The following is a 16,435-nucleotide window of genomic DNA, read 5'->3' as shown; positions in this document are numbered from 1 at the left end:
GGAGTCACACACCTGCTAACGTGGATTCCGCTGGGAAGGAATTCTGTCGGCGGAACTCTGGTGATGTCACCTCTCTGCTATGGCGGGCCCCAGGCTCCTTGCCAGAGTGTCCAAAGGGAGGGGTGGGACTGGTCTGTCTCTGGTTGGTTTCAGCTCCCGGTTCGCTATTTCATGAAGGCTTGGCGAGAGACCTCTTCCTAGAGTCCCTGCACCGCTCCTGCTGCGCTGCGCCTCGGAGGCTATCCGCCCTGACGCGGGGGCTGCGTGCAGGCAGCCGACAGTCGCCGAGTCGCGTGGGCAGCGGCTGGCGGGTCTGGACCTCTGCGCTGCGTGGCGGAGATTCACTCGTCTAGGGCAAACTGTCACCTCCAAAAATCCTTCCAATTCCCGGCCGGTCTCTCTTTAGTGGAATTTTGCTAGGAGTTTCTCAGCAGGTTGAATCTAAGCGTATCCATGCGTCTCTCTGACCCGTTGTTGAGGAGGTACTGAGAGCGCTGCCTCCCCACTCGCCGCCATGTTGGATCCCTGAAGGCATTTTAGGTTCTGTAGAGATAGTCCTTCTCATACAAAATCAGCTTGTATTTTATTTAGACACAGGGTCTCACTGAGTTGATTAGCGCCTTGCTGTTGCCGAGGCTTGCTTTCAACTTGTGATCCTCCTGTCTCAGCCTCCTGAGCCTCTGGGATTATAAGCATGGGCCACCCCACCAAGAACATACATTATACATTTCTCCTGAACATTCCCTTTTACTATTGCCTTTATTAAAATTCTGAACTTTGCTTCTCTAGATTTGATCTTTTGCCAGAGTACTAAGATTTATGTTTATAAGAACCTGCAGGAAATTTCCATCTGGATGTGCTGTAGGTATCTCAAACTTAAATGTACCTTTTCCCCTCCTGACCTTCCTGATTTTCCCCCAAATCTCTGCTTCTTTACCTCATTTCATATCTCAATTCAAAGTCCAACCCATCCCCCAAGCCAGAAACCCATGGATTTTAGGCAATGCATATATCCAAAATATGTTTCCTCCTTTCCATTCCCATTTTTACCCTACTGGGTTAAGTAAGCCCTTATTACCTCCTATTTTGGAAGTAACAGGAAAATATCACCAGTCACTGTTCTAAGTCTTGTAATGTTAGTACATTAATATATGCAAGCCCTTGGTACACATCAAATGTTCCAAAGACAACACTCCATAATGAAGTTGCTATTCAGATGTCCATCCTATAGGGTACAAGAAAAAGATGTATAGAAGCATTAGGTGGCTTGTGCAAGGAAAGACAAGTTCTCAGTTAATTTAATAAAATTAATTATTTCAGAGTTACAAGACTGACATAATTTTCTCAATTTAAGTTTTTATAGGTGTTCCACTTCAGGGACAATGGGACAAATAAGAAAACACACCCTACCTACATATCCAAGTCTACTACTTGCTCTCTGTGAGATCTTAATCTCTCTGAGTTGATTTTTCAAATAAAATGAGGAAAAATATATTATCTAAATATTAGCTGATATGTAAATTGTAATAAAGAATGTGAATGGAAATATCACCAAGGTAAAACAAACAAAACAAACCAGGTGTTTCTTACTATACTATCAGCTGCTTCTTAGAAATAAGTGGTGCAGTCTCCTCTTCTAAAATGCATGCACTTCTGTCCTTCTTATCGACATGGCTGCAGATGATTGAATTTTGTGGTATTTCAGGCCTGCATGCAAATGAGTCTCTAATTATCAGCTTGCCTAATTAATGATGTGTCACCATTATACACCACTGTAGGGTTCAGAAATGTTTTAAAATTAACCTGGGAAAAGAGAAGTCTGCTGCCTTCCTCTTCCTCAACTAATAAAGGGGAGGATGATAAGACTTATTTGATAAGTAAATAACATGTGCTTTTGATAACTCCCATTCTTGTATTTTCTCATAAAATCCTAACAACCTTAGACTCTGATACATCTTGGGTATAAAGAGGTTAAGCTTGTGGTAGGACATAATTTTCAATCCAAGAGGTTTAAACAGTTTTCAAAACAATTTCATATGTCATCTCCTTTGATCCTAAACAGCAACTACTAAGTTAGGACACAAAAGATTTTGCCCATTTTATAACTCACGTTCAGAGCAAACATTTGCATTCTCACCAAGTGTAGGGGCTGTAAATTTTACATATTAATAAGAACTATAGTGGTCAGCATAGGTACGACTTGCTGGCTTAAGAGAAATATCACATCTAATTTAATGCATAGTGTTAGAAATGAGGACAGTGGTTACTTTTGTAAATAGAGTACGTCTGGAAAGGGACAGAAGGCAGCTTCTGCAGGCCAGCAATGATCTATTTCTGAACTCATTTTTTTTTTCCAGTAGAAATTTATGGCTATGTATTATGCTACTTCAATGTAATTTCCCCAAAATCTTAACACTTCTTTATTTTATTCTCTGTGCATTACATTACAAAAATGCTTTTTATTATGGGGAAATAATTCAGTTAGCTTCCTTATCTAACAAACCAGATTTTAACATTTTCATATGGCTTACCTAAATGCAGGACTGGGGATATAGCTCAGTGGTAAAGTACTTGCCTAACACACACAAGGTCCTGGGTTCAATCCCCAGCACCACAAAAATAACATAAAATAAAATGTAAAAAAAATTAATAAATACATTTAACATGTTTTTTCCAATTACCCCAGTTTTCCCCCCAAATCATATCTGTCTACCCATTTAGAAACTTATAACCTAATTTGTTCTTAAAAAATTTATTTTGTTTCTTAGGAATTTCTGACTTTATATGAATTCAGCTATCCAGAAAGTTTCTTATAGAATATCCTGTCTACCAAATCCTAAAAAATTCTTATGAACTTCATTTTAGTTGAAAAATGCTTCTTTTAAAAAGCACCTCTCTCCCTAATCGCTCCTTCACCGCCCCCTGACCCCCAGCTTTGCTTTTTCTCTTCTTAGAGAATCCATGGTATTTTTGAGGAGGCCCATCCTTTGCTAGTCAGATGGTTCCTTCTCATTCAGATGAGATTAGTCCAGGCCATACTTGCTATCCTATCAGTTTTACAGAAGCAGCCATGACCATAATTTTCCTCACTGACAATAAACATATCCACACTAGTCACAGCTAACTATCCCCACCTCCTTCCTGGTTATTGGAAGAGTCTCTGCCAAAAAACAGTCATCTTAAGGCAGTCCACATTCAGCAGCATTTATTAAGGAGAATGTAAAAACAGATATTTGGCATCACCAAATTCAAGGAACAAGATCAACCTGTTTACTCCTTGGCAAAGACTTGCCTTCTGATCCTTTGCATCTGATTCAGGGAAGTCTGAAAACTTTTCACTGTGATTAGCTAGGCAAGTGGCAAAATGCTAGTGATCAGTGTTGACAGTTGGATGTGGTTAGAGCCAGACAACTGTTTTTCCCTTTAATCAAGTAAACTTCTTTTTGCAGAAAAGAAGACGTGTCGGGCAGTTTTCTTCATAAGAATCCTAAAAATATATAAATGTTCAGTATCCATGAAACCATGAAAATGGCCAATTAGATATAATAATGTATATATACTATATTTATGTATTACATAAATATTGTATATTTTATATTTTGGCTGATTAAGCCAAAAATTTGTCACTTTTTTACTTAGTCTTTTCTTACTGCTATACTAATTTTTCCATTTCTCTTTCATAGTTTTAAATGATAAAAAAAATTGATTAAAAAAAAAAAACAATGGCATAACTACTGCCATACAGAGTTGCAACTGCTGCTAAAACTAACCTACCTGCTTTGTCTCTGACAAGACCTCTCTAATGGCAGAACACATGTCGTCATCAAGTGCAGCCTAAAATCTATAATCTATACCCGAGTGTAGATTATACACATATGTAGTTTTTAAGCATTTTGGATAAAATAGATACTAACAAAATGTCATGTTTATGTTGATCCATAACTTTCCATGGTAACTTTTATTGGAAATTGTTTTAACAATATAAAATTGATCACTCTCTACTTCCTCAGTGAAAGCAAACTGCTGTATGTTGTATAAAAAGTATTTTATTTCAAAACTGAATGAATAAAAATAGGTTTTTGTAATATTTGTTCTTGTATCATGATTAATTTGTTTTTTAAACTAAAATATGAGTGCTTTTTAACAAATTATCTCAATTTTAAGAACAAAAGATTTTTTTAATAAAACAGACTTAAGAGAAAACCCATCAAATATGTTATTCAAAATGACCCTATAATTCACCAATCTATTTGTAGACAGTTATAAAAAGAGAGCTTATATTTCCCTTACCTGAAATGCTTGGAACTAGAAATGTTTCAGATGTGGGAATTTTTGAGATTTTTTAATATCTGCATGAAAATTACCAGTTAAGCATCCTGAGACTGAGCCTCAGTATCACTCTCAGAAAGTTTCAGATTTTGGAACATTCTGGATCTCAGATTTTGCATTAGGTATATTCAACCTCTGCTAGAATTAGAGATATATATATATTACAAAATTATGAAACAAAGAAGAAATATATAGTTTATTTGTTTTTTTTTAATTTTTTAGTTTTAGATGGACACAATACCTTTATTTTATTTATTTTATTTTTAGGTGGTGCTGAGGATTGAACTCAGTGCCTGACACATGCTAGGCAAGCACTCTACCACTGAGCTATAACTGCAGCCTGGAAATGTACAGTTTTAAAGTCATCTGATAATGTAATAAAAAAGATCCGTGTAATGAAATTCAGACATAATTCAGTTTGTTTGGAAATCAAAGGATTCTTTTGTTTTGTTTTGTTTTGTTTTGTTTTCCTCTCCTTTTTTAAGTGGTATTTGGGATCAATCCCTGAACTTAGTACATGCTAGCCAGGCACTCAACCACTGAGTAAAGGATTCTTACATTTCAGGCAAATAAATATTTCCCTTTCTAAGGGTATATTTTAACATTAGGCTCCTGTGTGTGTGTGTGTGTGTGTGTGTTTTCTTTAACACTGCTAAGAATTTTAACTTTTAGAGAGATGTCACCACTTTGAGGTCACCCCTTTAGTGCATTAGTGCTGGTTCATGTTATTAAAAAATAAAACATCATAGAAGAAAAGGATAAAGTCCATACACAAAGGTGGCACCATATGCTCAAGTTTATTGTACAGTCACAAGTTACACATGGGAAACTAAGCAGAACACTGTATCAGCTTTCACTAACTCAAACCAAGTTAGCAAATGACAGATTTGAGGAAAAAACTCATTTCATGTCTCACCCAATGTGGGTGATCACAAGAGAAGCTAAATAAAGATGATTACTTTCTGTGTTACTTAGGTAGCAAATTATTTTGATATATACAGCTTCCAAGTTACCTTAAGATATTTCAAAGTGTTTCAAAGCTGGTAAGGAACAGTTCATATTCAGCCTGAAATAAACCATAGAATGGAGTGTTTAAGGGCAAACAACTTCTTTGTACATCCACAGCAGAAACATTCTTTCCCACTAACAGAAATACTACTAAATCTCTGTTCTTTAGGCTTACTAAATTAATGATAAATTTGATATTAGCTAGGTTTGGTTACATTGTTATATTGCACTTGATAACAATGACAACGAAAACCACCAAAGATTCAACACCTTTTCCAAGAAGTTCATTAGGTATCAGAAATTACAACAAAATACAAGAACATATTCCATGCTGCACATCCAAAAGTTCATTGTTCAAACTCATCATTCGACAAGTTAAAAGGAAATTTTTCCAAAGCACAGATATATTAATTAATTTCATTTACTTTTTGGATCCCATAATTAATTTATCAGATTTTTTTTGTTGTTATTTATCAAATTACTACATATGAAAGTTATCCAAGAGTACAAACAACCTGACACTGAGATAGGCAATGGCCACACCACAGGTATAACAACAACCTCTTCTTGTCCATCTGGCTCATCAACATAGTAACGTATATCAACTTCACATTCTGTTTGCTTTACAAAAACTAGCTGATTTGCTATATACTATAAAGGTGCCCCAAAAAATCTCTTCTTAGGGTCATGATTCAATATCAAAATCTTTCTCAGCTCTCTTAAAGAAGCCAGTAAACTCTCTTTTATCAACACTTGGATTTTCTCTTTATATAAGTATAAATATGATATTCACGAGAATTAATTATGAATAAGTAATTTCATAACACAGGCATAACTGTGGCAATGACATTCTAATTTGTTTACCTTTTACAATGACAAAGAATTGATCGGAATTTATGATAATTGATCATAAAAGAAAGGAAAATGAAAAAAGTGACCCTCACACAAATTTTCTTAAAATACCAATTCCAAAATAAATACCCTAAAAAAGAAACCAATATCAGCATCAATATTTCTCAACTATGGCAAATGGTTTTAATATCTTCTAACTCGTTTTTTAAAAATTCTCAGATTAATGAGAATTTTCTACTTTGAAATTAATTTTAATTTTCAATAAATCACAAATACGGTAGTACTTGAAATGTTTGACAACTAAAATAGATTCCATAGAACTATTTTTTTATTATTATTTAGTCAAATATACAAGGAAAGGTAGCAGAATACAACAGTCACTAATATGCCATTATGTAAAAATGTGAGTGTGTAACCGATGTGATTCTGCAATTTGTATTTGGGGTAAAAATGGGAATTCATAACCCAATTGAGTCAAATGTATGAAAGATGATATATCATGAGCTTTGTAATGTTTTGAACAACCAATAAAAAAATAAAAAAAAATATACTCATGTGCCACTTTAGGGTAATAATCCCAACATTTTCCTCAGAATAGACTTTCAAATTATACTCCATATTTTTGTAGAGATATATGTGTTCATTTTTGAAAGAAAATCCATACTATTACCTAACACTACATTTCATAAAAGCAATTTAAAACATCTTGTTAATTTCCAACTACAGCATTTTTCAATCTCCAATAGAAATTCCTTGAGATAGAGTTCATAAAAGGAAAAGACTAAATGAAAGCAAATACTAATACCTACTGAAGAATGAATTTCTATTCAAAGTATATTTTTATGAATGACAGCTCTTAGATGGAAAAACAGATATGGAAAAAGTTGCTATAGACCAACTTAGTGACTGCTTGGTGGTAGGCAACACTTGGCCCTAGGATAAAAATATTTTTTTCTTAAAAGAATTTAAATTTATTGGCAATAAAAATACTTATTGCATATGATTGAGATCTTTCAAGCTACTAATAAATTCTACATTCCAAAACCCATTAATTTTAAAACTCACTAAAGCTAAATATAAGGTTTTTTCTGTGTTCTAACTTGCATCTAAATGTGGTTCTACTTTGTGAATATATTCTCCAGTTCAGGTCATCCACTTGTGCTTATATAACACAATATGGCAAGATAAATTGCAATTATTTTTAAAATACAGAAAAAAATAGTCAATTATTTAAGGGAAATATTTATCATTGCCTAATGAGGACAGCAGTTAAAAAGCTACTAAAGTCTTAATTTCTTGAGTACAACATGATGTAATTGCACAAAATAGGGATAATTAAAAGTCATCCCTAGGCCTTGAGGAACTGTGAATAAATCATACATTCCACCAGAAGATTCATCACCCTGCAGGCATATAAAACTACAATTTGCTGCCTATGCTGCTTTTATTAAAAAAGTAATTTCTGTTAAAAAAGAAAAAACTTTAGAAAGCTTTAAAAGGTTTTCAATTAAAAAAAAATTTAAAAGGTTTTCAATAAGTTGAACAGCTTATAAAAATACCTTTTTGTAGTTATTCTGATAACTGAGACTGGTTTTGCACATTACCTTGATTAAACTGAGGAACCACCCATGGGAGTAGCGTCATGCTACTGCTAGAAGTAAACCATGGAGCTACCTGGAGAGTTTTGATCTCATGCATTTCTCATGGGGTGGGAATGGGGATTCAGGTTCCTGTCTGTAATGAAAATGATCTTGACCCGTTATTGCAACAATTTTAGAAATACAAGGAAAAATACATATATAGGAGGAAAATAAATTAATAACTAAAGACTCCACTCTAATCTAAGAACGTACTATTAATAAAGTAATAGTCTTTCAATTAAAATGCTTTCTTTAAGTGTATTGTAAATAGCCAGATGAAAACAATGGGATAGATGTGCTTTGGAAATGATTTCCAACTTCGTATGGCTTTAACCATCCGGATATTGAGCTGAAATTACACTATTACATACACAAAAAGGTATTTTTGAATACAGACTACATTTTTATATAGGTTGGCTTAAAGGATTTCTTGTAGGACTTAAACTATACAAATTAAAGTAATAAAACAGATTAAGGATTAAATATAAATAAAAATTAATCACATGTACCCAATTTTCATATTAAAACATTGTACCATTATTATTACAGAAAAAACTTCTCCCCAGGGCTGGGGATTAAACTCAAGGCCTCACACATGCTAAGCACATGCGCAACCACTGAGCTAAACCTAAACACCCAGTTTCCAGGAAATAATTCTGGTGGTATCATTAATTTTTTAAAAAGTTCTATGTAACAGATATTAAAATCCAAGTTCAGGTAATTACAAAGCTTTTAGTAGCTTTACAAGTCAACTGTAGTGTAATATGTATTAAGTACCTGTACAAAAACAAAAATGTGAATGCTAAGGTCCAAATTTAGATTGCTTTAAAACAACAACAATAAACAGCAAAACCCAAAATACTAAATCAGAAATGAAAATTGTAATAGATACTATTTTATATAAAGTAGTAACTGAGGCACCACCTGTGTTATGTACATTGAATAAAAACCATCATGTGAAATTTTATTATTTAAATATCTAGGGCAATGTATGTGTATTAACCTGTCTGAACTTACTTATAAAGAGAAGGCCAACAAATATTGCTCTCAATTTTGTGGTTAGACGGAAGTCACTGAGTACCTTCAGCAGAAGTCTTATAATTTTATTCCTCATGAAGGAAATTGAACTCTACAATCAATCTGGTAATTCTAGTGATCTGGAATGCAGTATAACTTAAAAATCACAGTTAAGTTTCTGAGTTTCCTTCACCATTTTCATGAGGTTGAAGCTGTTCCCTTTCCTGTTCTTCTTGAGGTGGCCGAACACGTTTAAAAAAGCCCATCTGTCAGTTGAAGTAAAAACATTATTTTCACATCAATATAGAAAACTAAAAATATTTTTCCATATTTTCCTTAGTGCGTTATAATTATACCAAATAGTGAGATTTACTGATATATAGTCATAGGTGCACACAATATAACATGATAATTTGTTCAATATTATTCCCCAGGATCACCCCTTTCCTAGCTCTCCTCCCTCTTCCTAGTTCCTTTCCTAATTCCTACTGGTCCCTCTTCAATTTTCATGAAATCCTCTCCCCCAAAAAATACTTTTTTAGTGACTATATTATAACCAAGAAAATTTACATAAAACTTTATGCAATTTCTCTTCCTTTAAATAAGTCATATAATTATGCCACTTTCTTCCTTCCATTGTTGCTTTTTAATCCTTCTTTCTCTCCCTCCCTCCCCATTTTCTTCTGTTTTCCTCCCTCCCTTCCTCCCTCTTTCTAAGTCCATTACGTACCCTGTACATTACGAAAACTAAGACAGCCAGCAACAGCAATCCTGCCAGAACTGCTAAAATGATCACCCACACAGGCACAGGCATGGGGGCTGGCTGGATGCCCCAGGTGACATTAGTGGTAACCTGTCAGGAAAATAAAAAAGATCTTTAGTCTTAAAAATAATTTATAGATGACTAAGTAGTTGGGTGCTGTTAAATTTTATTTTAATAGTAATCACACTGAATGCTTTTTTTGCATACAATAATTTGGTGGTCACATGTTTTGTATCAAAATATAAATATACACATAAAATTCTCAACAATAGAATAATTTCCAATTGCATCTAAAATGATTTCTAAATATTCCAGTCCAGCCATTTATGTATGATGGCTGATCTCATTTTCAATCCTCAAAAATCTTCCAAATGCCTTCACTTGTTGCAGTTAATTTCACACTTTCTAATTTAATGGGAAGAAAATATCCTTAAAAATCCCCCACATAATTTAGTATACACTAAAAACTCTCTTATATAAGACAAGATGCAACAGTGAAAGGACCAGTTTTGATAAATCTAGGTTGGAATAGTAGAATAATAATATTTTTTAAAAGGTCATAATCCTATCAAATAACTCTTCCATTACTTTAAATATCAAAATAGTTGAAGTGCCATTAAAAAATAAAAAAATGTTTTTAAACATTTAAGGCCTTTGAATGGAGTATATTTACTCTATTTCCCTAAACCAATAACTTACTAATGTAGAGTTGAAGATATCCTCAATTGGAAGGTTTTTGTAAGGAAACTCTATGACATTAAATGAAGCAGATGACTTCAGAGAATATGAATGATTCTGGTTTTCCTTCTGCATGGAAATAACAAAGAGATGATTTTCCAGATGTCAGACCTTTTTGATTGGAAAAAAAAAGTGGAAAAAAAGTGGATAAATCTGCTGTTACATCTGTCTACTTACATTCATAAAGGTCTCAGTCCACAGTAAAGACTTTACATACAGGATTGCACTCTTGCCTCTGTCTAGTCGCCCAACCTGGCAGACAATCCTCAAGCACTGAGCAATTCCACAACCCTGTCAAAACAAATGATTTACTTACCCCGAAAAAGGGGCGTTCTACAATCTCTGCAACATTTAAATATTAGACATTGTATTTTATTATTTTTATGTAAAGGCCAAAGAGAGATTATCTAGATTCGTTTGTCTTGTGGAATTAATGCTTAAAATAATTAGGCTAATAGTTAAGACCGATTTTTGTAATGAAGAGGTTGGTTTTAGTGTGATTGATTATAGAAGGTTAAAACCTATAACTTAAAAGACTTGTTTTTACAGCTAGAACTCAACATTCCTAAGGTGACACCAGAGCATGATAACAGATCACAATATCCCAGTGCAAAAGAAAAGGAGAGCGAGTGAATTTTTAGAGGTTATTCTATGTCAGGCCTGCAGAAATCTAATAGCAAGCTGATGACCTCTGACACACTTGATGTTTTTAATCAGTAACTTGAAGGCTGGTAACCAAAGAAAACAAATACATATCACCTTCTGTGTACCTGTCACAGTGCATTAAACAGATCACATGCATATACCTCATAGCAATTGCTATCTAATAAGTGGTAGCACCAACGAATGGACAGGAACAGAAGTGAACTCCCTAGATCTGACAAAGGGCATCTACAAATTCCCACAGCTAACACCACTCTTAATGGTGAGACACTGGATATTTGTCTCTAAGACTACAAGCAACACAAGGATGACTTCTCACTCATGCCATTCCAGTCAACATTGTATGGAAGGTTCTAGTCAGGACAATTAGGCAAAAAGAACATAATGAAAGAATGAATAAAAGTTCTCTCTTCGCAGCTGACAACATCTTATACATAGAAAACACTAAATAATAATCCCCAAAACTAATAAAAGCTAACAGGTACAGAAAAGTATAAGACACAAGATCAACATAAAAATATAAGCAATAAAAAATCCAAAAAGGAAATTAAGAATTTTTTTTAAAAAAAACAGCATCAAAAAGAACAACATACATAGGAATAACATAACTAATACCTACATAAATGCAAGAATAGTACAATGAAAACAACAAAATATTACTAAAATCAAAGAAAAACTAAATGAATAGACAGCTAGTTTTCAATGATGTAAAGACATGATATTTTAAGATGGTAATACCCTTCAAGTTTCTGATCAGGCTCAACAAAACTTCTCTCAAGATTTCAATGACCTTTATTTGAAGAAATGGATAAGCTCGTCCTACAATTCATATAGAACTGCAAAGAACCCCAAGGAGCCAAAACAATCTTGCAAAAGAAAAAAATATTAGATGGTTCACACTTCCCAAATTCAAAACTTACTGTTGCAGAGCTATGGTACTCCAAACAATTTGGCTTTGGCATCAAGAACACACACATGGGACAATGGAATAGAACTGAGAAAGCAGAAGAGGGATTACTAGGGACAGGGAAGGGTGTGATACTAGGGACAGCAAAGGGAGAAGAGGGACATGATCAATGCACAATGTGTGCATGTATGGAAATATCACAGTGAATCTCAATAGAGTTAATATGTGTTATAATAATGCAAAAAGTAAAATGGGATTGTAATAAACCCAAACATATTTATGACAAATTTGTCTTCAATAAGGATGCCTAAACCATTTATCTTTTCAATAAATAATGCCCAAACAACTAAGCAATTACATGCAAGGAATAAATCTGAACTCCTACCTCATGCAACATACAAAAATTAACTCAAAACAAACAGATGTAAATATAAGAGCTATAGGAATAAAATTTGGAAACCTAGATATAAATTTTATAACTTTATCCTTAATGATGGTTTTATAATTTTTTTGGGGGGGTAGGACCATTGAACTCAGGGACACTCAACCACTGAGCCACATCCCCAATCCTATTTTGTATTTTATTCAGAGACAGGGTCTGTCTCACTGAGATGCTTAGAGCCTCACTTTTGCTGAGGCTGGCTTTGAACTTGCCATCCTCCTGCCTCAGCCTCCCAAGCCAGGGATTACAGGCATGTGCCGCCGTGCCCAGCTATGGTTTTAAAATAGAATGAAAATATAAGCAACAAAAGATGACAAAGATAAATTGAGCTTCTTATATTTAAAAACTTTTGTGCATCAAAGGATGCCATCAATAAAGTGGAAACTCATACAGAATAAGAGGAAATATGTGCAATCATATATCTGATAGAGATGGTATCCAGAACATATAATGAACTCTTTGCAACTCAATAATAAAAGGCGGGGGGAAACACAACAGACACTAGTATGGCAATATGTAAATCAATGGATGTGTAACTGATGTAATTCTGCAATCTGTATATGGGGTAAAAATGGGAGTTCATAACCCACTTGAATCAAAGTGTGAAATATGATATATTAAGAAATTTGTAATGTTTTGAACAACCAACAATAAAAAATTAAAAAAAAAAAAGTGGACAAAGGATTTTAACAGACATTTTTCCAAAAGAGATATACAAATGAATATGCTCAGCAATGTTAGTCAATAGGGAAATGCAATTAAAAACCACAATGAAATAGTGCTTCACACCAAATGGGATGATTATAAAAAATTAAAAGCAATTAAACAAAACAAGACAATGACTAGTAGTGGAAAAGTTTTAGAGAAATTGGAAGCATCATATATTGCTTGTTGAGAACGTAAATGGTTCAGACATTTGTTTTGTTTTGAGACAGGTCTTGCTATGCTGCCCAGTCTGATCTTGAAATCTTAAGCTCAAGTGATCTTCCTGACTCAGCATCCTGAGTGCTGGGATCTACTTTGGAAAACAGTTTCTTCAAAAAGTTACACACAAAATTTCTAAATACCCCAGTTGTCTCATTCCTAGGTTTATTCCCAAGGGAACTGAAACACATGTTCACATAAAAACTTTTGCATGAATATTCACAGCAGCACTATTAAAAACAGACAAAAAAGTAGAAACAATCTAAATTTCCATCAAATCAATGAAAGAATAAACAAAAGATAATATCTACAAAGTGGAACATTATGCAGTTATAAAAATGAATGCAGTACTCACACATGCTACATCAATGAATCTTAAATGCAAGAAGCCAAACACAAGAGAGCACTTATTATACGTTGCCATATCTATGGAAAGTCGGGAATAGGCAAATGCAGGATTGAAAACAAATTAGAGGTAACCAGGAGCTGGTGGTAAGGGAGAATGGGAAGTAACTGCTTAATGGGTAGATAGATCCACTTCTTTCTGGGGTGACAAAATATCTTTTGGAATTACAGTGATAATGGTTGTCTAATGTTGCGAATATACTAAAAACCACTATATCATATACTTCAAAATGGTTAACGTGATAAATTTTGTGTTACTGTAAGTTTTATCTCGATTTTTAAAATTATAGTTTTATAGTTTTCATTTCATGTGGATTGGTCAGAGATAAATTATGACAGAGGTGTCATAATTTGACATGCTAGCATTCCAGAAAGAAATGGGTAAATGTGTCACAGGGCTATCTGGACAAAAATCATTTTAGGAACTGCAAGAGCAGTTTTCAAAATCTGGAGGTAGAAACATGCTGTGGTGGTTCAATGAAAAGCCAGGTGGGCACGTAAGCACAGGGGGCAGGCAGAGAGGAAGAGCCAAGTCATGATAAGCTTAAAGGCTTTGTAGGCTCTGGGGTTTTTTTGTTTGTTTTTAATTTTCTTTTTAGTTAGATGGGAAGGCACTGGAGAGACATAACCTGAATTATATTTGAAAGAATCACATGGATTCTATGTGATGAATAAACTGTAGAGGGAAGAAGGAAAGTATTCAGGGACCAAGTGAGGATTTAACAATAGTCGAAGCAAGAGAAGGGATCAGATTCTGAATTATTTGAAAATAGATACTAACTGACTTGGCTGAAATGTAAGATGTGCGATTTGAGAAAAAAGAGTAGATGCAGGTTTGAACAGAGAGTGGAGTGGATATTTACTCAATATGGATCACTACGGAAAGAGCAGAGTTCAGAAAATTCCAGGGTCTATTTTTATTTTTTTTCTTTTATTACAGCATTATAGTTTTATATAATAATTGGGTTCATTTTGACACAGTCATGCCTGCATGGAATTTGATTTAATCCATTTTAGTCCCAGGAACTCTCCCTTTCCTTCCCTTCCTCCTTCCTCTACTTTGTTCATCTTCCTTTCACTCACTTATTTATTTTTGATTGGTACTTTATAGATATACATAAAGGAGGAATTCACTGTGGTATATTAACACATGTACACAGAGCAGGTTTGTCAAATTCATTCTGCATTTCCTCCCCTTTCCCATCCACTCTCCCTCCCTCTTGACCTCCGTCTAACCCCACTGGTCTTCCCTACATCTTTATGATATTCGACTTCCCACTTTTCTTCCCTTACTTTGTTTTAGCTTGTGCATACGAAAGAAAATGTTTGACCCCTGATTTTCTAAGTCTGGCTTATTTTACTTAGCATGATGTTCTCTAGTTCCATCCATTTACTGGCAAATGCCATAATTTCATTCTCCTTTATGGCTGAGTAAAACTCCATTGGGTATATATAACACATTTTCTTTATCCATTCATCTATTGACAAGAATCTGACTGGTTCCATAATTGGCTATTGTAAATTCTAAGGCTATAAACATTGATGTGGCTATATCACTATAATATGCTGATTGTAGTTATTCTGGATAAATACTAAGGAGTGGGATAGCTAGGTCATTTGGTGGTTCTATGCTGGTCTTTTTGAGGAATCTCCATATTGCTTTCCTGAGAGGTTGTACTAATGCACAAACCCATCAGGAAGTATGAGTGTTCCTTTTTGCCCACATCCTCACCAACATTTACTATTATTTGTATTCTTGATAATTATCATTTTGATTGGAATAAAATAAAATGTCAGTGTAGTTTTGATTTGCATTTCCCTGATTGCTGGAGATATTGAGAATTTTTTCATGTATTTGGTGGCCATCTGTGTTTCTTCTTCCTTCTCTTTTTAAAAATATTTATTTATTTAGTTGTAGTTGGACACAATACCTTTATTTTATTTATTTTTATGTGGTGCTGAGGATCGAACCCCAGGGCCTCGCACATGCTAGGTGAGCACTCTACCATTGAGCCCCAACCCCAGCCCTGAGTTTCTTCTTTTGAGAAATGCCTGTTTAGTTCTTTTGCCCATTTCTTGATAGGATTGTTTTTTGATTATTTGGTTGTTTTTTGGGTGTTGAGCTTTTGGGTTCTTTACATATTCTGGATGTTAATATCTGGACAGAGGAATAGCTGGCAAAGATTTTTCTTCCATTTTGTAGGCTTTCTTTTCATGCTCTTAATTATTCCATTGCTGTGAAGAAGCTTTTTAATTTGATGACTTTCCACTATTGATTATTGGCTTCAATTCTTGACCTTTAGATCTTCTTCTTAAGGAAATCAGTGCCTACACCAATATGATGGAATGTTGACCCTATGGTTTCTTCTAACATTTGCAAAGTTTCTAGTATAATTCAATTCTAATTCAAAGTCTCTGCTCCACTTCAATTTGACTTTGTGCAGTGTGAAAGGAATCTAGTTTCATTTTTCCTACATATAGCTATCCAGTTTTCCCAGCACTATTTGTTAAAGTGGCTACCTCTTCTCCATCATATATTTCTGGCATCTTTCTTATTTATCAGATGGCTGGAAGTGTGCGGTTTTGTCTCTGTCTCTTCTATTCCATTCTATTGGAATTCATATCTATTTTCATACCAATACCATGCTGGTTTTGTTACTATAGCTCTGTAGTATAATTTGAGATCAGATATTGTGATGTCTCCTGCATTACTCTTCTTGCTCAGGATTGCTTTGTCTATTCTGGGA

General features: G+C 34.3%; 1 protein-coding gene across 3 annotated transcripts in view; it reads right to left on the bottom strand.

The window, feature by feature from the left end:
* Positions 1–5,107: 5,107 nt before the first annotated feature.
* Positions 5,108–16,435, bottom strand: part of Itgav (integrin subunit alpha V) — a 92,880-nt gene continuing 81,552 nt past the window's right edge. For all 3 annotated transcript variants that reach the window (XM_058580304.1, XM_046447365.2, XM_058580305.1), the window contains 4 exons: positions 10,525–10,638; positions 10,309–10,416; positions 9,577–9,699; positions 5,108–9,112 (listed from right to left, as the gene is read on the bottom strand). In XM_058580304.1, coding sequence (XP_058436287.1) covers positions 9,017–9,112; positions 9,577–9,699; positions 10,309–10,416; positions 10,525–10,638 — 441 coding nt within the window. In that variant the 3' untranslated portion in view covers positions 5,108–9,016. The remainder of the gene's footprint in view (positions 9,113–9,576; positions 9,700–10,308; positions 10,417–10,524; positions 10,639–16,435) is intronic.

This window comes from Marmota monax, unplaced genomic scaffold (genome assembly GCF_021218885.2).
Source record: "Marmota monax isolate L192 unplaced genomic scaffold, Marmota_monax_Labrador192_F-V1.1 WCK01_AAM20220418_F8-fsc00007, whole genome shotgun sequence".
Classification (NCBI taxonomy): domain Eukaryota; kingdom Metazoa; phylum Chordata; class Mammalia; order Rodentia; family Sciuridae; genus Marmota; species Marmota monax.
This window is presented reverse-complemented; position numbering and strand designations above follow the sequence as displayed.